This window comes from Pholcus phalangioides, unplaced genomic scaffold (genome assembly GCF_987345545.1).
Source record: "Pholcus phalangioides strain wild (caught in Gottingen) unplaced genomic scaffold, Ppha-v1.0 ptg000024l_1, whole genome shotgun sequence".
Taxonomy (NCBI): Eukaryota; Metazoa; Arthropoda; class Arachnida; order Araneae; family Pholcidae; genus Pholcus; species Pholcus phalangioides.
The window spans coordinates 24440657-24464698 of record NW_028301616.1 but is presented as its reverse complement, the minus strand read 5'-3'; the positions used below and the strand labels follow the sequence as shown (position 1 = coordinate 24464698).

General features: G+C 32.9%; 1 protein-coding gene across 1 annotated transcript in view; it reads left to right on the top strand.

Moving 5' to 3' along the window:
• The window catches only part of LOC149069057 (putative phospholipid-transporting ATPase IIA), a 36204-nt gene that overhangs the window by 7485 nt on the left and 4677 nt on the right, over window positions 1-24042 (top strand). Inside the window, exons 4-19 of the mRNA XM_089251322.1 lie at window positions 1033-1146; window positions 2328-2495; window positions 4682-4828; window positions 4947-5027; window positions 6880-7029; window positions 7225-7314; window positions 9058-9128; window positions 9821-9986; window positions 11988-12044; window positions 16439-16720; window positions 16868-17029; window positions 17400-17492; window positions 20417-20500; window positions 20663-20833; window positions 21236-21424; window positions 23327-23471. Coding sequence (XP_089107448.1) covers window positions 1033-1146; window positions 2328-2495; window positions 4682-4828; window positions 4947-5027; window positions 6880-7029; window positions 7225-7314; window positions 9058-9128; window positions 9821-9986; window positions 11988-12044; window positions 16439-16720; window positions 16868-17029; window positions 17400-17492; window positions 20417-20500; window positions 20663-20833; window positions 21236-21424; window positions 23327-23471 — 2170 coding nt within the window. The remainder of the gene's footprint in view (window positions 1-1032; window positions 1147-2327; window positions 2496-4681; window positions 4829-4946; window positions 5028-6879; window positions 7030-7224; window positions 7315-9057; window positions 9129-9820; window positions 9987-11987; window positions 12045-16438; window positions 16721-16867; window positions 17030-17399; window positions 17493-20416; window positions 20501-20662; window positions 20834-21235; window positions 21425-23326; window positions 23472-24042) is intronic.

The following is a 24042-nucleotide window of genomic DNA, read 5'->3' as shown; positions in this document are numbered from 1 at the left end:
TTGGAATCAAAGAAAGAGTAAATATTCAATTTATAAATTGAAAAAAAGATTTAAATAAAAAGAAATCTGGGGGACTTATTTGATTTTTTTGAAAAAAATTACAATTTTTATCAATCCTGGCTCATAAGAAATTTGGCTAGCTTGGAAATTTCTCCCAATTTGTCAAGGTCTGGTGTATATGAGATTTATGATTGCTCTGCATGTTCATATGTATTGTAGTAGATATATAGAATTGTGTGTTTATGTATATGATGATGTATTTTTTGTAGTTTTTAACTCTCAAACTGCACAAATAGAAATATAAGCCTACAGGGTTGCACACACACATGAAAGAACCTCTCACTTCACTGCATAAGAAACCTCATTTATTATTTTGTTCTGTTAGATTTTAATAAAATTACTCCAAACAGGCCAAATAGATGCCTGTATTGACCAGAGCTTCGCAAATCAGAAAAATTTAGGCACCAGCTATATTTCTTAGGAGCCAAGCATCCCCCCCTCCCGATTTCTCATGTCTTGGTGACCATTTTTTCCACAAAAACCGAAAATTCTGTGACGCCTCAGATTCCAATTTAATTCACACATTAAAAATTTTAGGCATAGATTTAATTTTTTTAGTCGCTGTGATGACCTGTTGCCTAGGATTTATCAAGCTCTGGTGTTCACTATACACATAAAGTATATTTATTGAGTCTGATGAGATATATTTGGGCAGAGATGGGGCGATGAGGTAGATCTTAGATCTTATCCATGGGGGGTGTTGGAAGAGTTTGCACCAGTGCAAAACAAAATTTTCATTTTTTTCCTGAATTGTACATCACTAAGCAATTCAGCATTCTATTAAACTCATTATCAATGCATAATGAAAGAAATAATAGGAATAAAGGAATAATAATAAGGACATAGGTATATGGTATATATATGGATAAAAGAATAATATTGTCCATGTTATGATAGAGCTAACTTTATTCTGACCGTAAACAGATTTTTAATAGCAAATGAAAACCGATATATTATTGTATTATTTTCCAGGTCTTGTTCAATCAATTCAAGTTCTTTTTGAACTTGTATTTTTTAGTCATGGCATTATCGCAATTCATTCCTGATGTCCGAATCGGTTATTTATATACATATTGGGGGCCATTGGTAAGTTTGATTTTTAATTGAGTGTGTTTCTTTTTTTTAGAAAAAAGTTCTTGCTGTTTGGTCTAGGGAAGTTAAATTGACCAGTTATTTTTTTAAAATAAGCTTTTTTTGGTCTTGTACAGAGCTAGTACCATATATTGATGGGTGAACACAACGGCTGGGTAACTCAACATTAGATATTGTGAGAGCCACTGTGCAATCACATGGTCACATTGATGGATTCACGTCTCGAGGACCTGGGTTCAAATCCCACTGATGATGCAGTGAGGGGTCAGCTGAAGTTGGTTTTCTGTAGTTTTCCCAACTTCAAAATGTGAAATGCAAGCCGATCTCCCCATTGAAAAGTCTTGCCAAAGAAAGCAACAGACTTACAACAGTGCAAATATTCAATTATTTCACCTCACTCATAGTTTGAAAAATTTGTGGTAGCACCAAAAATTCACTTATGACTCTAGATCCACACTTCGACTGTTAGGTACATGCGCACACTTCCAGTACAACTCATTCTGGTAGTAAATTGTCTATGGTGCTTGACCATTAGTCATACTTTGTTTAAAAGAAAGAAAAATATTTTTTGAGGGAGAATGCGTATGAACACTAAACAAAGTGTATATTTTGGATTAGCCGCACTATCACAAAACTCACAAAAATACCATCACTGGGAAAGTGTTATTGGTTGCTTTGCACTAGCATATTGAAGCCAATGCTAAGTGGCTTTACTTTTTTTTTAAAAAATTCATCAAGTTTTGAGTGGTTATTATTCTACTTGTAGTATTTACCTCTGTGATATTATATCATACCAATAATGATGAATTATCCTGCATCTTTGAAAATGAGCCTTAAAACCTTATAAAATCTAAAATGTATAAAACTGTAAATGGACATGTTTTTATAAACTAACCAGTCCTCTGATCCTAAACAATATGCAAATTTTTTAAATGTCTTTCCCATTTACTAACATTTGATTTTACCAACTAATTATTCAACTTTGCTTGTTCTAGTTTGTAAAAATGAGCATTAAATGTGTATATCTGTATATCCACATCATGCAGTTACCTCTATCTTAATAGCACCATGAGCTTCCTGGTTGAAGTAATGCAACTCATTTTTTGACAAAACTTATTTCCTGTAAACATTTCTGCATGAAACTTTGAATGAGAATGGTTTTTTCCCCCACACAGGGGTTTGTTCTTACTGTCACATTGATTAGGGAGGCGATCGATGATTTTAGACGCTACAGGAGAGATAAAGAAGTAAACTCAAGTAAATACAACAAGTTGACGACTCATGGCATTGTAAAGGTCCCAAGTGCAAAGATTAGAGTTTCTGATCTTATCATTGTTGAGAAGGTATTATAACTAGTATGACTGCTTTTATTACCAAAATTTCATTTGCTCTATTAGGATAAGTTTATTTTCTATTCTGTAGAACATATTGATGCACTTTCTTCAGTGTATATGAGAATGAAAATTTAATGTCCGAAACCTTTGAGCTGTTAGTATGAAGAATGAGAAAAAAAATTGGTATTCTTTGTGGTTTGATCTGTATTGAATGATTGATTGATGCCTGTTTGAAGATCATAATTTTCTAATCATGTTAGGATTGTATGTAAATTGTTAATTGCACTGTCGAAAAAGGTAATTTTTTTCTCAAATTCAGTAATTGCTGATCATAACATTATTCAACTGAACACATTTGCATTAAATCACAAACTTTGTCATGTTGTCCTACTAATGCACAATAAATATAGAAGCAGCAAAGGGGTGATGCAAAATTAGTAACATCCTTTTTTATTTTAGTTGTCATGTCATTGTATAAATGATTATTTTTTTAGTTGTTGGATTGGACTGGTAGGACTCATAGAACCTGATGAGAGTTAACACTAGAATGACGGAAATTGTCATTTTGACACCAAAGCTACTTTGACATGTGATTACATCCAAACTGTTGATCTCAGGTTGTTGAAATTTCATGACTTTCCTCATCTTGTTTTGACTCTTGAATTCCTAAAACAAGAATGTTCTAAGCTTCTTAGTTTAGTGGTAAAATGAAATTCTACCTAGAACAACGGTAGCAATCATTTTGATCACTATAGAGATATTTAACTAATATGTTTGCAAAACATATTGAAATGGACAGTATTCGTATGCATTAATATCGAGAGAACAGATGTTCTATCATGGTGTTTGCTTTTCTCCAGTACCCATTTTTTTATCATTCAAAGGTACACTTTTGAAAAAGCTCATCGTTAAACATTATTCAATTTTATTTATAGTTTCTATGGATCTTTGGGCTTCTTCTGCATTGCATTCGCTAGTAAAATGCCACATAAAGAAAAGAATCTTCATTTTTGCATGATTTTACCCATGCAGAGGGCTCTAGTAGATTCTTCTATTTTTTGTTTCTTCACACTTCACTATGGGGAGCCCCGGAGGACCCCACCAAAGATCCCATCCTAGGGTTCCTGCTGGATTACTTGGGGAGCTATTATTTTACTACCACATATCATGCTTTTGACTGAGCAAAAGAGTAATTATACAGGTGGTAAACAGAGAAAATCTAGGTCTTGACTACCATGCACAGACAAAATTAAAATTGGTAAAGGAAATTTCTGCCTGAAATTATGAAATTTTATTGCTCTACTAATGAGTGTTATTGATGTTTTCGAAAAATGAATTCATTCAGTGCACAATGCAGTCATGATCGAAAGCTGTCTTAAGTATGTATTTTACATTACTTTGGATTTGGCAGCTATTCACTGTTTTTTTTCATTCCACTCATATAATCTCTTCGCAAATTTCCCAAGCATTGCTTTAAGTATTACAAGTATTAAAGTATAATATACTTCAAGCCTTGTATGGACTTCCAAATAAAAATGGAACCACAAATTACAAGAGCTCAAAAATTGTAGTCTTTCTTTAAAGTAATAAAGCAGGGTCTTTGCCATAAGCCCTTTTTTTTCCAAAATTTCAAGAAAAAAGAAAAGATGTATGAAACAAGGATTCATTGCAAAAGTAAGTCAGAGACTGAATAGATACTGTTTATGAAGTTTCGGTACAGAAAAACAATGTTGATTTTTTTCCTGATGAGGTCAAAATGACCACTTCCATCGTTCTAGGTAGTTTCGAATTCCCGTCATTCTAGTGTTAAATCACATAACTCTATGTGCAGCAAGTTCTAACATTTTAGAGAGTGTTAGTCCACAATGTCCCTCCTAAAAGAACACTTATTTTTGACAGTAGAGATGTATTGTTATGGGTCAGAACTGAAAAGGAAACGATTGTACATGCTTAATTATTATCCAGTCAACTTGCAAAAATTTACATATTTTGTGATACATGACTGCTAATTCTCTGGACTTTGAACTTTGAAAACATTTTAATTACATAAAAAACTGTTCACTTTGATACAAAACAGACTCTATTTATTGAAAACACTTCTCTTTTTTAAAAATGTTGTGTTCAAGTTCTCAATAACATTACTTCATGTTATAATATGTTGTAAATGGTAACATTTTTTGATTCTATTCCTCCAGAACCAAAGAGTACCTGCAGACATGATATTTCTCATGACAACAGAAAAGTCTGGGTCATGTTTCATACGTACTGATCAGTTGGATGGGGAGACAGATTGGAAACTGAGGCTTGCTGTGGATTGCACCCAGTCACTATCATCTCCAGAGGTTTGAATTATTTTAAATTGTGATTTTTGGTTTTGAGCCAAAGCCTTCATAAATTTAGTTATTTTAATAAATATTTTATGCCATATGTGGTTTAATTTTCTTTTCTTTACTCTCTTAGGAACTTTTCAATATAGACGCTTCTGTTTATGTCGAAGGACCAAAAAGAGATATTCATAGTTTTATAGGAAAATTATCTAGGGTTTGTATTAAAAATTATTGTAATTTTATCATCTTGCAAATAGATTATTATACAGTAATACCTGTATATAGGTACTGCATTAGTATACAGTAAAACCTGTCTAAGTTGAACACTTACAGTAGTTCTATTAAAATCTGTCAGTATAGTTAGACAGGCACAGTATTGTGGACCGTGTTCATTTTGGATTATTTCTGGTGCCATTTAAAATCAAATGTAAAGAGGTGTCTAGAATACAAAGTTGTCTAAACCAGGGTTGGCAAAACCTCCTATTTATAACTATAAGTGAAAAACTTTGCAATTTGATGAAGAGGTGACTTCTATAATCAAATAATAAACTTTATATTATATAAATATTATATTATTAAAATTACATTAAATATAATAAAATTTTGAACTTCAAAACAGTATGTGCAAAGGGTTATATGGCTGATATCAGGTTATCAAACAGTTGAAAACTGAAGTGTCTTGAGTTTAAATATTAGATTTATGGAAACATGAAAGATACAATGGGATAGAAATTTGTCACATGGAAATTAAAAAAAAGCAATAGATATGACTACAAAATGAAATTAAACTTGCATAGTAATCGAACATTAATAATCAAGCACAGCTGCACTTTTTAACATTTGATAACACATAATTAATTTAGCTGCCTTATCTGTGCCAAGATGATTTCTAAGATAACAAAATTTGAAAATATTCTTTCAATTGATGCATAACTTGGGTGACACGAAAATAAAAAAACAATGTGTTTTTTTAAGACAGTCTTTTGATAAGCCTTCTTCCAGTGTTTTTCTTATTGCTGTCCCCCATGTGATAGAATTATAAATATAGCTTGAATTTATTCGGTGAAATATTAGCTTCTAGCCTCATAAGAGCAACAATTTAAATTTAACAAAAATTTTGGGTCTTGAAGTCTTTTATGGTCATGTAGGCATAATGAGTGTTTGTGAAATTGTGTTCTGTTAGTCATTTGTAGGTGCTACATAGTGGCCTCATTTTCTTCGTATATTTTCATGTATTTATAATTAGTTTTTGAAAATTGAGAATGTAAAATAGAAAGTTCACTTGAAAATTTAAAGAAAAAAGATTTGAAGTCAAAATAGAACAATTTGCATTAAATAAACACTACACCATTATATTGGTATCTAATAAAAAATAATATTTATGTTTAGTTTCACAGTAATGCAATGATTATAACTGACTATGGGTATTTGGTACATTCAATATAATGTATTTTTTAAAGATAAATGTTTGGATAGATTCAGTAGGATTTTGGACAAGCACTGTCCTAAATAAAGCACCTGCTTCATAATCATACATGAAAAATAAGATGTGAAGTAGAAATAACATTTAAAACAAACTAAAAAATTGAAAACAGTGTTTATTTAAACAGTTATATGAGTGATATTAATTTACTATCAGATTTTTCCAGCCTAAAACCATAAATTTGGTGAAATAATTAACTTAGAAAAACCAAATGACACCTTTTTGAAATATTTTTGATTTAGATAGTTTTATTTTCTGCTAGTATTTTTTTTAATATGTTAGTATCATGGAAAAAAACCAAAAAAAAAAAAAACAACAGAGGTTTCCACATAACATTTTGAAACTTGAGGTTTTGGACAGTTTCAAACACTTTTGGACAATTTTAGACAGTTTTTCCCACATGCCCTGTCCAAAACCCCAACCCTGGTCTAAACTGATAGACTTTACTGTAATTGCAGATGAGATGTATATAATTTTATTTTTTTATTTTTACTAGTTTATCTCACTCAGTGATCCTTATTTGATTACAAAAATTCATGAAATATGTATTAATTTCCAATCATAATGTATGTATATTCCACAGTATGATGGTGATGGTAGCGAGGATTCATTGGCAGTTGAAAACACACTTTGGGCAAACACAGTTCTTGCCTCCAGCACAGCAATCGGAATTGTGATCTATACTGGTCCAGAAACGAGGAGTGTGATGAACAATTCTGAGCCAAGAACCAAAGTGAGTTTTTTACTTCATCAAATAGTCTTTAAATTTAAAAAATTAATTGGGTAATAAATATTAACATTGAGCTGTTATTATTGTCTGTGTGATAACTCTAATTTGATAGTACACATTGTTTCAAACTTGAATTTATTGTATGAAAGGGTATTGATAATGTTTGCCTTTTATTATATTTCTTTCTTATGTGTATAGGTTGGTTTGACTGATCTTGAGCTGAATCAGCAAACTAAAGTTCTCTTCGCTGCGGTGATTGGTTTAGCCTTAGTGATGATGGTACTTAAGGTGAGCTTCTAAATTTTTATTGTATAACCCTAACATGTTTTGAAGTAAGGAACCCTCATTTTTGCCAAAAATAAGGTTGCAAAAATTTAGGGGGGGGGAAGGTTTATTATGTATATAAATAGTATCATAGATATTAACAAATTACTTATATATATAATTACCTTGCAATTTACGATGAGAGGGACTCTGATAATGATAATGAACTTGATGTTACTGATTATACTGTATCAGGTGACAGTGATGAGGAATTTAATGGTTTCTATGACGAATAAAAAAAACTTTTTTAAATCTTAAAAAAATATCTTTGATTGAATTTTTTTTTTCAAATTTTAAGCCAAAAAAAATCAGGTGTTTCCTTACATACAAGGCTTCCTTATGCATGTTAAAATACAATAATTTTTTGCTAGTTTAGGCGAAATCTTCTATATCACCGAAAAATCTGTTGAGCATGCAACTCAAAATAACACATCTCCTGATCAATATATGACATTCCTAGGAAAAACACTACTAAATATTATTACTAGATTTATTTACTTCATAAAAAAAATCATTCTTCATCATTAATAAAAAAGTGCATGCAAAAGAAATACTGTAATTATGACTAATATGTTGTATTTGCCAACTTACTATAATAAAGCTTCAAAAAAACATTGGAATGAAAAAAAAATGTATAACATCATCTTCAGAATTTGCCTTGAGACTACTGTGGCCATTCACATGACTGAAACTTTCAAAAAAAGACTGCCAAAATTCTTTATGCTGGCTTCATGTTCAAATTTTCGGTCTGTAGATGCCCTTATTAAATTAATCAAAGATTCATTTGATAAACAAGATCAGAAGCATGTTTGTTCTAAGGTCTATTTAGACACAACAGTCACGACCTATCTCTGTTCTGAGAGATCTGCCTAATTTCTTTGAAACACATTCTGAACTGTGCCTGATGAGTGAATGAGTAGACCAATACTAGAGTAGTGTAGTAGAGCAAAAAAGAAATTTTTTTGAACTGAGACAAGACAGATTTCTCGAAGGGGAGATAGGCAGAGTCTATTGTGTGTGAATAGAACTTTGTTCAGTTCATTGAACTAACACTGTGTTTACAAGCTGACTGAAAAGCTGTATGACAGATAGTGTTGGTTGAATCAAAGGCAAAGTATCTTCAAGTTCGTGTGTCTCTGTTTGAAGCAGGTACGTGTAAGTTATAAATGAAAAAAAGAGGCTGCCCTGCTCATGTTTCTCATATCAACTTTCAAGGTAGACTGTTTTATTTAACTGTGAACCCTGCCTTCCTTCTAACACAGCAATGAATGTATCACAAATCTAAGTTATTTCTTCTTAGGCCACGTATGGGGACAAAATATTTTATATCTTCTGTCGATACTTTTTATAACATCATTTAAGGAGAATATTGAGATCTATTAAATAACAAAAAGCAAAGGCATCTAGATTTTGTTTATAAGTCCATATCAGGCACATGGTGGAAAAAATTACATGTCCAAGCAAAGGTTTAATATACTCAGACATATCAGGCAATGGGTTTCTCCAACCCTTTTTTGTGCTACTAATGAAATACAGATACCAATATGGGTTTTTCTTATGATTAAATACTCAAGGAGATTTATTGTGGTAAAGAAAAGAAATTTTTTTTCCATACAGTGTTTCTTCTGGTTTGATCTTAGGCTTGAAATAACATGCATATATGTAATCAATTCTATAATGAATTCATTGATTTTTGTATTTTTTTAGGGGTTCGATGGTTTGTGGTACAGATACTTCTTCAGATTCATTTTGCTATTTTCTTACATAATTCCAATAAGGTAAGTTAATAATGACCATATTTATCCTATGTATAATCTGCAGATTATTTGTTTAAAAACAGAACAAATACCAGCATTTCATTTCTTATTTTGTATTATATACTACTGTATGTGCTATATCTGAAGATTTTTTCTCGGAGAGGTGAGATAGAAATAAGTACTTTAATAATTAATTAGTGAAAAATAATTTTAATGGATTTTATAGAGATTTGAAGATTGCATATAGATGTGTGTGTGAGTAAAAAAATAGACATTTTCGCTACAAAAATGTGACAACCAGTCCCTTCCATTCCTTAAGATTTAATTACAGATGGATGAAATTTTCACATGCAGATTTTTTTTGCCACTGTATACTGTGCCATGATATTTTTCTGAAGGTAGCAAAATTCACATCTGTAGGTATACACAGCTGCAGATTATACTCAGGATATACCCCACCGCAGATTATACTCAGGATATATCCCACCGCAGATTATACTCAGGATATACCCCACCGCAGATTATACTCAGGATATACCCCATCGCAGATTATACTCAGGAAGTTATGGTAGTTGCATTCATGTCTTTAACTTTAACTTGGATTGAGTGTATAGAGCTATTTTAATTCAGGCCCTTAATATGTGGCAAATTTATTTTTTACATCTGTGTGTTGTGTAAAAAAAAACAATTTATAGGTTTTTCTTCCTACACAGTCTCAGAGTGAATTTGGATATGGGAAAAGTTGTTTATTCCTGGATGGTTTCAAAAGACAAAGAAATTCCAAATACAGTTGTGAGAAGCACAACTATCCCAGAAGAGCTTGGAAGGATCGGTTTCCTATTGTCTGACAAAACTGGAACTTTGACGAAAAATGAGATGGTGTGTAAATTTTTTTGCATTTATTTCATGTTCACTTTACTCATTAACCGCAGTTTAGTTGATTTGCTAATGAAAAATGATGCTCTTTGAAAAAAAATAATGAAATAGAATATTTTATACTCTGATATTCATAAATTCAAGATATTGTTATACAACATAAACTATACATAATTTCTGATAGTTTAGTAAATTGCTTTGTTTTCAAAATCATCTGCGATGAAATTTCACTATAATGGTATTCGTTAAATGCAAACGAACTTCATTTTAGGTTTGAAGCACGTACATGCACATTCTGACATGTACAGTTAAATAATAGTAGTATATATATATATAATGACATTCGATACAATGATAAATCCTTCCACAATGATGGTATTTCAAGTCTTATTTAGAAATGCCTATAGTCTAATATTAAACTGCTGCCTTTTGATATAATGATAATCCCTCTACAATGATATTTTTTCATGGTCCGCAGAGTACTGTGTCAAGATTTCACTATATAACTTTAAGTTATTGAAATACATCTGTAATTTCTGTAGATGAGAACTGAGATCTTTTAAATTGTAATGTGGAGAGATTCAAGTTTGTTGTGCATTTTTAAAAAAGAAAGAGGAATTGTGAATTCAAATACTTGAATTGATTTTTTAGTCCCCTTAACATACAGGAGTGAGACATCTCAAAATGGCAGAAATAAATTTGTGCTTTCTTTCCCCCTTCTTTCGAGACTCTTTATCGGTAATGGCGTTGGGTCCATTCTCAAATATTGTCAGCTGCTTTTTAGCCATTTTTTACCTCCTTTGCCCCTCATCAGCAAAATTCTTATCCCTCCCCCTTGTCAGAAAAAATTCGCCATCTCTGCTCTCCCACCTCCTAATGCATACTGGGCATACACGCGAGGAGGTGGAGGGGGGGGGGGAAACCCTTCAGATGATCAAAAATATATTTCTTTGATGAAAATTTTTTTTTTCAAAAATTACAATTTTTCGGAAGAAAATACCTTTATATGTGTTATTATCAATTTCTGTTAATTTCAATGCTACTTGAATGGTAAGAACTCAATTTCTTTTTAAGAAATTCATTGCAACCCACCCTCTAAGCCATATATGCTAAACCCATGGCCTGCAGACCAAATGTGGCCCACCACCTCAAACCTAATTTTGTAAAAATGAACTAAGCAGCTCATTTACAGATTGCTTAAGTGACCCCTGACACAATTCCAGAACACTGAAGCAGTCTGTGGTACATTTATGGATCCCTTGAGTGATGTGGCACAGTTTCAGAGCATTTAAGTGGCTCCCAGTGGAGTTCTACATTACTCAAGTTACCGCGGCGCATTCCCAGATTACTTAAATGATCTGCAGCATAATCATGGATTACGTGAGTGATGTGCGACACAGTCCTGGAGTACATCAGTTGCTGGTGACACATTTCTAGAGCTCTTAAACGATCCGCAGAACATTTAGAGATCACTAAAGTGGCTCTGCAGAAGAATTACTATTAATAGGCAGAATATTAGTTCAGGTGCCCACGAACTAGTGGAAGGTTTTTCTGGTTTTTGCATATCGAGTAAGATGCCATTGAGAATTATTTGTTGAGCAATTGTAGTTGATGATGTGAGCATCAGTTAAACCCCCATTTACGCTGACATAATAATACTTGAATGACCCCTTAAATGAATTTTTTTTCTTTACCTCAGAGCATTATATTCTTTCTTTACTTGCTACAATTTGACAAGTAAATAGTATTACATACATGAGGGAAGGTGGTTTGGAGGGAAAGAAAGAATAGAATGCCACCTTTTTTTTTTCTCATTTCCTATATGTTAACAATAGTATCAGTTTTTGAGATTTACTTCAGCTAGCTCAGCTGCACATCATCCAAATTTGTTGCCAAAAACCTGGGGTTAAATTTGCAAAACATTTAAAATTTGTTTATTTTCAAAATTTATCGCTTTTAGCTACAGTTTTGAATACCTTAAGTTTCTTAATCTCATCTTTATAGGTATTTAAAAAGCTTCACTTAGGAACAGTTGCATTCAACGCAGATTCATTCGATGAGGTAAATAACTTTTCATTCTTATTATAATTTTATTATACAATAACCCCTTGTAATATTATGCATACTGTAGAGAAAGAAAAAGATATTATGAGAGCACAGGATATGACTTATGACCTTATCTAACTTCTAATGGCAATTACATTATTAACAGAGGTTCTAATAAAATATGTGAATGAAATACCCAAATGTATGTGACAATGCAGGGCTATTGTAGTAATAATAATAATTTATTTGCATACACAAAGAACAAAAAAAATGAGGGAAAGAAAAAGATATGTGGGGGAAGAGGGGGGGCTGCTATCCACTAATTTTGTAACCGAAAACATCTGCTGTGAACAGTACCTACATTTTGTACCTCTGTTGCTGGACACGATGGGTGTATTGAATTATAAAGTAATAATATCAATATATAGGGTGTTTAATATTAAAGTTCCTGTGCCCATCCAATCACAGCCAAATTTTCAGGATATCTTAATGAGACCATGGGGGAGAGATTTATGCAATTAAAAAAGTTTAATTTTTGACCGGCAGTTGAGAAAGTGGTGCTTTTTTTTACTGCATTTTTCTGTCCATATAGTGATAAAACCAAGTTTCAATGGAATATGCCCACTAGAATGGGTCCTACATAGGCCTTAGCAGTGTCAGTGTACAGTACAACAGGCGACACATTGGTCTGGGCAGTCAGTTGTACTGAAACTACTCAGATCTATGCAGCGCCTGTTCTGGTGGATATATTCAATTGGAACTTGGTATGTACGCCATATAGACCATGGAAAAAAAGAAAAAGACAATAAAAGCAAAAACTTTTCACCTGGTGGTCAAAAATTGAACTATTTTTATTGCATAAATCTCTCTCCCATCTTATAAAGATATCCTGAAAATTTGGCTGCTTTTGGATTAGTAGATTTTGAGAGAAACTACTCAGAGCATAGGGACTTTAATTATAAAAACCCTGTATAACAATAATATTGACATTTTTTTCAAAATAAGTGATAATACAGTACAAATTATTCAGTATTTGTGAACACCCAAAACACTGACTTCAGATGAGAGTTAAACAACTCTAGAGTAATTAATCCAGCAGAAATAACTGCTATTGCTGGACTTGATACTGCTATAAACAAACTATTCGACTTTTTCTGCATGGAAATGAAATTAGCATAGAAACTTTATCATCAAGCCCACTCTATAAGAGGTCAAGGTCATCACTTAGGTGAAGCATTTAAAGGACAAATTTTTAGGGACAGCTGTGTGATCGAGTCTTTACCAGGCCACTATGAGATAGTTAAGCGATTAAGAAGTGTTAATTTTATTTTAGAAAAGCATCACTGTTGAGGGATATGCTGAAAAGCATAACCTCTTCATATCTGAGCCAAAATTAACTATTAAAATTTTATTTTTATTGATTTGTGTTTATTGTATGTCAAAATACCCTTTAAAAAGAATTTTTTGTAAATTAATTAATGTGGGTCGATATTTTTACTAAGATTATTTGAATTAGGTACATATACAGTATGTGTGTATATATAGTCCTCTTACCACGCGATGAGATTTGGCTACGGCATGTCATGTCACATCAAACGATTCTATTTTATCCTAGAAGGACATGTCAATCGTGAAAGCTCAGTCACTGATGAACTTTTCTCAATGTGCAATAGTTTTACCAAAAAAAAATTGAATAAAATCATCCGACGTGACGTGACATGTCGCAGCGAAAATTCATCTCGTGGTCGGAGGACTATACCTCTGGTTTCAATTTGAAAAATAATCATTAAAAACTATTTAAAACAGCTAAAAATGAGAAACACATATGGGTACCTGTGTACCTCTGAAGAGGATAGATAATATGCAAAAATTTCAAGCATGAATTTGTAGATTTTTGTAAATTAAAAAAAAAAAAATAAATATATATATATATATCTATTCTATAATATAAAATCACAAACAAACTCGAAAAGGGTCTGTTGCTAAGCAACCGAGTGACGGAAACTCTGTTACGGAAGTGGGTTTGATTAATATATCGATATTCACATTCATATATCGATATGATATCATATATCATATATCGATATTGGGTCGATATTCACATATCGGGACCCATTTGACCCATCGGGACCATGTTATGTGCATGTACCAAGAGGCTCCTACATCCTACAGCAGAGCCCTTAGGCTGGAATTTAGATTTCGAGCCCCCAAACCAGCTTTTCAGGGGCCCCCCTGTGATTAATTTATAGTGTGAAAAATCAAAAAGTGAAAAGAATCGTTGTGGCCCCTGTCAGCCCTTCCTTTGTGGGGGGGGGGGAGGTCCATGCCGAGAGGTATATATATGTGTAATATACACACACAACAGCAGTGCTCCCAACACAGGGTCGGGGTACCCGGGGAAGATTTCACGTATAAGTAAAAAGTTTTCATTTCCAGGGGCCCTTGATGGATCTCATTGTTTTCTTGCTGCTTTAACGCTGAAAAATTTCGATAGCGGAAGCAAAAGATATATCCAGTCTGGGGCCCCACCAAAAGTATGCGAATTGGTGTCCCGGGTAATTGGTTGGGGGCCCTGGATTTTATTCGTTCGTAAAACGAATACAAATGAAAATTTTTCATGGTACTCGCTCCGTGGGATGGCCGACAAGCTTCCAAGTCGGGGCATGTTTACAGGTTTCATTTTGGGTGCCCTGGATTTTATTTGTTGGTAAAACGAATACAAATGAAAATTTTTCATAGCACTCGCACCGGGGGATGACCGACAAGCTTCCAAGTCGGGGGCCCCATGTTTACAGGTTTCATTTTGGGGCCCTGGACGAATCTCATTCTTTTCTGTTGTAGAATTCGCAACAGCGGAAGACCGAGATAAAGCCAGTCTGGGGCCCCACCAAAAGTATGCGAATTGGTGTCCCGGGTAATTGGTTGGGGGCCCTGGATTTTATTCGTTGGCAAAACGAATACAAATGGACATTTTTCATGGCACTCGCTCCGGGGGATGACCGACAAGCTTCCAAGTCGGGGCCCATGTTTACAGGTTTCATTTTGGGGGCCCTGGATTTTATTCGTTGGTAAAACGAATACAAATGAAAATTTTTCATGGCACTCGCTCCGGGGGATGACCGACAAGCTTCCAAGTCGGGGGCCCTATGTTTACAGGTTTCATTTTGGGGCCCTGGACGAATCTCATTCTTTTCTGTAGTAGAATTCGCAACAGCGGAAGACCGAGATAAAGCCAGTCTGGGGCCCCACCAAAAGTATGCGAATTGGTGTCCCGGGTAATTGGTTGGGGGCCCTGGATTTTATTCGTTGATAAAACGAATACAAATGAAAATTTTTCATGGCACTCGCACCGGGGGATGACCGACAAGCTTCCAAGTCGGGGGGCCCCATGTTTACAGGTTTGATTTTGGGGGCCCTGGATGAATCTCATTCTTTTCTGTTGTAGAATTTGCCACAGCCGAAACCCGAGATATAGCCAGTCTGGGGCCCCACTAAAAATCTGCGTATTGTGTCCCCGCTACTGTATGTGGGGCCCTGGATTTTATTCGTTGTAAAATTGATAAAAATGAAAAATTCTCACGGGGGGGGGGGGGTGTCCGACAAGCTTGCAGGTCAGGGCTTCATGGAAATGTTGGTAGGTTGTAATTCGGTGCCCCTGAATGTATCTCATTGATTTTTGTGGTTTAACATTGTAAAATTTGCAACACATCGGTAGCCCAAGATATATCCAGTGTGGGGCCCCACTGAAATTCAGCGAATTGAATCTGGGGACCCCCATGGGGAAGTTTTCTGGGGATAATTGATGAATCTCATTTGTTTTTTGTTGCTTTATTATTATTTTCATTAAAATTCGCTTTTTCAGTGGGCTGGTGCTTTCACACGTCCCTTTCCCCTTTTCCATAGCACGCTGATGAAGTGGGACGAAATAAACAAGATATGTCCGGGAGAGAAGTGGGGGGGGGGGGGGTTGGCCGCCAAAGGCGGCAGGGGGGCAGAGCCCCCCTAGTATATATATATATATATATATATATATAATCACCTTAAAACAATCCCTAATGTATCTTTTGGAGAAAAAATTAATACAAGATCAGGTATTTTTTTCAAGGAAATGCAGCAGTTTGAAGCAGGAGTGAATTTAAAATTATATTCTTGCACCCCCTTTGAATAGTTAATGGAATATTTTTCATTGTTCAATCTAGTGAGAATTAGAAAGTGCTCTCCCTTATCTTAAATATAAGGGAGAGCATTTCTTGAGGTTGAAGCCAAAAATTAATGAGGCGTATGTACACACTTTGTTAAAAACCAATGATTTAGAACGATTGTTCTTTGTTTACTTTCTTTTTTGCATTCAGTTTTCAATGTATATGGTAATATAAATTATGTTTCTTCATTATGAAAATCATTCTCAGGTTGCATCTCAACTCAAAACCATATTTGATCCAGAAACATTAGAAGATGCAGAGACTAGCTGTGCAACCCCTATGAAATTACAGATAAAAATGAGACAGAATTCAGTGACTAGGCTTTATGAAGCAGTCAGAGCATTGGCATTATGTCATAATGTAACACCTGTCTATGAAAACGAGAATATTCTTAATGAGGACAGTTCTGGTTACATGGAGGATATGGAGGCTGAGCCTGATCAACTCAGCAAACAGCCTTGCACATATCAAGCCTCCAGTCCTGATGAGGTAAACACTTTTGCTTTAGTTATTGCTCAAATATTTGATTTTTGTTTAGGCCTAATTTTTTTTATGTTGCAAAATAAAGAAAACAGGTATGTCTGTATGAATCAAGTTGATATAAGCTTGTTTTTAATTTTCATAATTTTACTGCAGGTGTCTTTAGTTTCATGGACAGAAACTGTTGGGTTAGGTCTCATTTACCGTGACTTGACGAAAATGAAGCTTAGGACATCAAACAACCAAATTCTCAATTTCAAGATATTACAAGTTTTTCCTTTCACATCAGAGTCAAAGCGTATGGGCATCATTGTGAAGGTAAAGTCTATGCACACGTAACTTGATTTTTTTTTTATTCATTGCTTGAATTGTGAGACACTACTACTACTAAACTATATATAGATGCACCTGATCCACATTCCTTTGCAGAATTTTCTAACGAATTGGTATGTGTGGGAATGTGCGTGTATGTGTTGTGAACATAATATGAAGTTTGTTACCGTGTAATGCTTGTTATATGAAGTACTGCCATCAATTTTTCTAACTATGAGTGAAGTGTAATGATTGAATAACTGTATTGTTTTAGACCTGTTCCTCTGTGACTTTTTTAAAGGGGAGATCGGTTCTAATTGTAAGACACTGAAATGTTCCATATCCATTCTTCATGATGTTTACTTTTTTTTTGCAGGAGGAAAGCAGTAATGAAATTATATTTTTTATGAAAGGAGCAGACGCAGTAATGTCATCAATTGTACAGTATAATGATTGGCTTTTTGAAGAGGCAAGTTTCTAAGTAGCTATAGTGTAAATAGTGGTACATCTCGAGTGGAGTCTTAATTTTCTCCTGAAAGTTTCTCATATTCTAAAAAGCTTTCATCTCAAAACGAACTGCCCCCATTCAAAGTGATGAGTATCTTTTCAATTGTTTTCCCCATCCCCCCCACCCCCACAGTATTAATTGTTTACATAAAAATGAATTATAAAAACAATTACACAGTGCAGGGTACATTGATTTAAATCATGATTAAAATCAGTTGATTTTTTAAAAATATAATTTATTTAAATCACAAAATGTAAATTTAATTTTTCCTTTGTATCAACTTCAATGATATTGAAGTAAAAGTAACCTAGTATGGTGTGAATGTTATTGAAATGTAGTGTAAAGTTATTGATTGTTGGAAATATAGAGATCTGGTAAATATACTCTTGAACCTAAGTCCCTAGATACAGTGCAGAAAGATAGCTGTTCTATTTCTAGACAGCAACATATATTTGTAGAGCAATATATTATAGATAGCAGTCTATTTCTAGATCTTGCAATGCATTACAGTGGGGGCACTAGGATTTTGCCTGATAAAAAAGCAGAGAAATTAGTTTTTGTATAAAAGCCTTGAATTCTATGCTCTAATTGCTGATTTAAAGTAAAAATAGACGTTGTACCAACATCAATACTGTTAGACTTGAAATTTTAATAAGAAAAGTGAGAGAAAAAGTCTTATCTAAAGACACTTATTGAAAAAAGAACTATCTTGTTTTTTTAACCAAAACTCATTAAATTTGTGAAAAAATAAAAATGTGCAAATTATATATATATATATATATATTTATTTATTTATTTATTAAGCAATCTATCATGCAAGTCTGAAACACATCATAATAAATGCATTCAATTGTGCAAGAAAAATGTTAGTCCATGAAGTTTCTTCAGGCTCAACAGCCTTTCATGTTACATAAACACTGATTTTTGGTGTTCATATTTCATGCTTGTAGTTTGTTTGTTAAGTATTTATTTGTTAGTTTATTCATTAATACTGAAAATTTGAGAGATTAGTCGAAAAAAAAATAGGTAAGTGATATGAAAATATGAATTCTTAATGATTAACAAGATTTGTTTTAATTATAATAATCAGTCAGTTAATTTAAATAAAAAAAATCATGATTTTTTCACATCCTGACACAGCGTAAGGAAAAACTATATTCTATGCAAAGTAAAACTTTTGTAAACAAGACAAATGAAATACACTGTACAGTGTGCAAAATATGCCTTTTGCTTCAACTTGTTCAAAAACCCCATACTTTTGAGTCAAATGTGTTTTTACTGGTGTTTCAAACTTGTACCGTATTTTCCCACATTAGCTGGCATGCTGGGAAACAACAAGGGAGACCACAGCATGCTGAAAAAATACCCATATTTTCCAGCATGCTGGGGAGTTTGAGTCAGAAATTCTGAAAAATTCTTGAATATTTGCACACTCTCAAAGAATCAATTGAATTGGCTGATTTGAACTTTGTGTTCTCTGCCTTTTAAAATAATTTCTGTTTTACAAACTTTGTTCTGATAGTTAGAATTTCACGGTTGCTTCTACTACTATAAATGCTGGTTTATTGCTAATGTCAGGTCATTCATTTGCATGGATTAGATGAATTAACTAGAAAAATGAGCACATTGCGAAGTATTTTTGTATTCTTTGATCTTTAAAATTTAAATTAGTAGAGTTAAAAATTGATTTGTGTTTCAATGTCATTTAACACTTAAAAAAAAAATAAATAAATAAACCATATGAAACACGGTATTTGTACTTTGTATTTGGATGTCGATAATTGGGTTGGAGCAATAAGTAAATGGGTTAATTTCCATTATCATTATCAAATTCCTGGACAAAACAAGTTTGCTACAGTGAAAACTATTATAGTGAAACCTTGATATAATGATGTTCTGTGGATCAAGAAAAAATATCATTGTAGGTGAATTATCATTGTATCAAAAGGCAGCAGTTTAACATTATAGTTTTGGCATTTCCAAACAAAGTATCATTGTGAAGGGATTTATTGTTTTATTAAGTATCATTGTAGCAAACATTTTATTCTGATGCACATATTTATTCAGTATTTGATATAGATTGATATCACAGTCTTAATGTATTGTGTGTGTGTATCTTCTTAATGTATGTGTGATTCTCATGGAACCTTCATTTTCCGGACATGCCGCGAATGAACCAGACTGCAACATTCAAAAAGCTGGTGCTCTGCGATTTTATATGGCATGCCAGCTAATACAAGGGTGGGGATATATATATACGGTAAATGAAACGTTTGCTTTTCAGGGGTCTGTCCAGACATTTTTCGAGAGTCAAATTTTTGTGAAAATGATTCATAATTTTGTGAAAGTAAATAATTGTGTGGAAAGTGAAAGAATTTAATTAATTTTGTAGAAAATAATTTAAATTTATAATTAATGGTTTTGTTAATTTATATTTTGTGAAGGGTTCGTTTTTGAGATTCAAATTTTGTAAAGGGTCAGAAAAACGAACCCGAATTTCGGCTGGATAGACTTCTGCTTTTGCAGTTATAGAAAATGTTTTTCTTTTGCAACTTGTAATACTTTAAAGTAGAGGCACTTGTCACTTTGATGCACCACAATGATTATTAATATTTATCTAAATAATAAACTCAAGAAGAAGAAAGGGAGGCAATTTCGATGAAAAGTCAGTCGAGTGATTTATGTTGAACAAGCATAATTCATAAATACAGTGTATACTGCTTCAAAATTAAAGGAAATATCTTGTGATACAGTAACATGACTAATATTTGAATGTTTTTTAGAATTCATTCACCTATTTGAGATCAAAAAGTTTTCCTTTTTCACTTTTTAAGGATCTATGTTGATGAATATAGCTCAAAATTGTATTTATATTAATATTTCAGTGTGAGAACTTGGCAAGAGAAGGTCTCAGAACACTTGTTGTAGCGAAAAAAGTGCTGACAGAGGAGCAATATGCTGATTTTGAGGTATGCTCTATTTTTACATGGATACATATGAAAAGTGCATTATTTTTCTTGCAGGTTGATTTTTTTTTCAAATTAGCAGATTCAATCCATGCTAAAAAAAAATAATTTTTTTCGTTTGAATTCATTTCAAACAAGAGTAACATTGGTCTATTCATTTCGTAGGCTCGTTATCGTCAGGCAAAAGTAAGCATCCAGAATAGAGCTTCCAAAGTTAGTGCTGTTGTTGAAACTTTAGAGCGAGATATGGAACTGCTCTGTGTAACTGGGGTTGAAGATAAACTTCAAGATGATGTTCGCCCAACCCTAGATATGTTAAGGAACGCTGGAATTAAGGTATTTGCACCAATTTAGTTTGAATTCATTGGTTCAAAAATTTTGATGAAATAAAACCACAGGGAAATCAATTGTGAAATCTTCATTCCAGTTTTCCATTTTTCAATTTTTTTTTTAAAAAGTAAGTAGTAAAAAAAACAACTAAATTCCAGATCCTGTTACCAACATTACTCGCATGGCAATTTCTGTTAGTTTAAAATAAATATTTATCTGTTACTTTTGAGATTATTAGCAAATATATATGTATTTAAATCAGAATAGTTTTCGTAGTTATTGAAAAAGCCATAATTTTCACCCTTAAAAGTCAAACGTTCTCTAAGTTTTTAGCTATGTTGCTTGGAATTCATTTCTGTCATATTATTCTTTACTGTTTTCTGAAAATTTATTATTTATTTATTGAAGGTGTGGATGTTGACTGGTGATAAACTGGAAACTGCTACAAGCATAGCTAAATCTTCACGTCTTGTATCTAGAATACAACAAATTCACATTTTTAAATCCGTTACTTCTCGTACAGAAGCACATCTTGAGCTTAACTCTTTTAGGCGGAAAAGCGACTGTGTATTGGTAATCAGTGGTCAGAGCTTAGAAGTATGTAGTTTTATTTCTCTCAAGTCTCATAATTTTAATGTGCATTTATTTAATTTTTTTTTCATTCATTGGTGTTTGTACTGAAGTCAAACATTTATTTCTTAATGTAATGCCTGAAAAATTGGTTACACAAATAAAAAAAATGTATCCCTTTCAGACCCAGTGCTCACAAATGGGCTGGGTGGCAATGTTCTTTTTCACTGTGGTTTTTTTCCCCTTCAGTCTTAGAGATTTCAGCCCAGCCCTGACTTCAACAATAATAGACGCATAATCTTTTAGGTCAGGGCTGGGGTTACACTCTCTGGGGTTAAAAAAAAGAATATTCACAGTGAGAAAAAACAAACCCACCCCGTTTTGTGCATACTAAGTCTAAAAGGGTTATATTCAGTGCCTGTTTCTTGCATCGGCAGGTGGGACATCTTCCCAAGGGCCACACATTTTAAAGTCCCAAAAAATTGCCTCCCTTCTATATTTTATTTTTTTTCCACACTTTTTTCCGAAATATTGCCCTAAAGTAGAATCATCAATACACTTATCTGTAATCAGAACATACTGATACAGATAAATCTGTAATTTAAAATTTTTTTCACATATTTACTTTCTCATCTTTGAATGTAAGATTGGATACCCTGATGAAGATGCAAAGTAAGCAAATGTCACAGCATACCTCAGAATGTATTTTGGTTGTAATTATACATAATTACCACTTTTAATAATACGCTGTAACTGAGCCTCAAAGAATGCAATAAAAGTAAAGGGTTAGTGCAATATGTAAAATATTTAAAAAAATTCATTTTTGCCCATGGATTGAACTTAGGAGTAACAGGACTTGGGGTTATAGCATATAATGCTTATAAGAAAATCATTATATGAGAGAGAATATTGACATTTAGCTATTCCCTTTTCCTTTCAGTGTGATGCATAATTTGTTCATCAAAAGTGCAGTCCAACCTGGTTAATTTGAAGTCCTCAGTCATTGGGGAAAAACTTTGAAATATCAAATTTATCTATACCAGATTCATAAAATGATTTCCAATTGCAATTCAATCACCAATATTTACATAGGATTGATAAAAATTTAGCTATGCATTATTCCACTGTTCTGGAATCAGCATCACCGTAGCATTTCTCAACAAAGCGTAAAGCCAAATTTATGAAAACAGATCATGATCATCAGTTGTGAAAGTATTCCTCTCAATCTTTGCTAACCATTCAAATGGTATCAAGAAAATTGATTCTCATTTGCATATTAGAATTTATGCTTTCCGATATTTTCATACACTTAGTGACTATAAAAAAGGTTCAGAATCTGAATGGTATACCTTTGACAGAACAAGATAAGTCATATCAGGTGGTACATAATTTTAATACATTCCTACTGGACAATGTTAAGATGAACATTTATTAAATTATCAAAAAAAGCAAAAAAAAAAAAAAAAAAAACCACCAAAAGACTGGTTGTAGAATTTTTCCGAACTGCCTTCTACATTTGTGCTCCTATTGAAATTGTGATTTTTTTTTTCTCTCCAACTAAATTTTTTAGAATTATCTAAAAAAAACTTGAATTAAACAAGCAATTTTAACACAAAATTAAATGGAAAACTCAAGGGGAATTGGTGAAAATTTGAATTATTCAAATTAATCAAGTTCCAATGTAGTCCGTAAATGAATATGAAACTCAAACTAACTGATTCTTTAAATAACCATAGTTGTATAGTAGTTAAGAAGCTAACTTCTGACTGTGCAGGTCTGGGTTTGAATCCTGGTTCGGGGAATGTATGTCTACTGACACTGACAAATTCTCTGGACTGATCTTACGTATCTCTAGGGAACACTTGAGGATCATATTGTTATTATTGTTAAATTTCAAATATATTTCAAAACATGCATGATTTGATTTAGGTGTGCCTGAAGTTTCATCCGAAGGAATTTATGGAGCTTGCTTGCCAATGCCCCTCTGTTGTATGCTGTCGTTGTTCACCCACTCAGAAAGCAGAAGTTGTTCAACTTATCCAGCAGCAAACTGGCAAAAGAACATGTGCCATTGGTTAGTGAAGACTTTTATTGGTGTAATTCAAAAACTGTTTTTATCTTTTTTTGACAATGATTATTTTTGTAAGTTTTTTTTTGTGAGTATATATTTCATAAAAGATACCTGTCATTAAAACATTAAAATATATATGTTTTGATTACTTTCACTTACTGATTTTATTTTAAAACTAGCTAATACCTGGCGACTTTGCCTGCCCCATAAAAAATTTATATATGTATAAGCACAAGAATACACTGATCAATGCATCACTTGTTTTTTAAAAAATACACTGATCACAGCAAAACTTGTACACATGCACCAAAAAAAAAATAAAATAAAATACATTGATCAAAGCAACATTTGTACTCATAGATTAAGATTTGGGGTGGAACAAAAACCTATATAACTCAGTTATTATTTATTAACCACTTTTTAAAATTCAAATTGCAATGGGAAACCCATTAAAATGTGCATCTTTTGTGTAGAAAAAATTTGAGGAAAAATAGTTGTATCTGATTGAAAGAACATGGGAAAAATGGTGGAAAAAGTTTTATCAAGAAATTTCTACAACAAAAAAATTTGATAC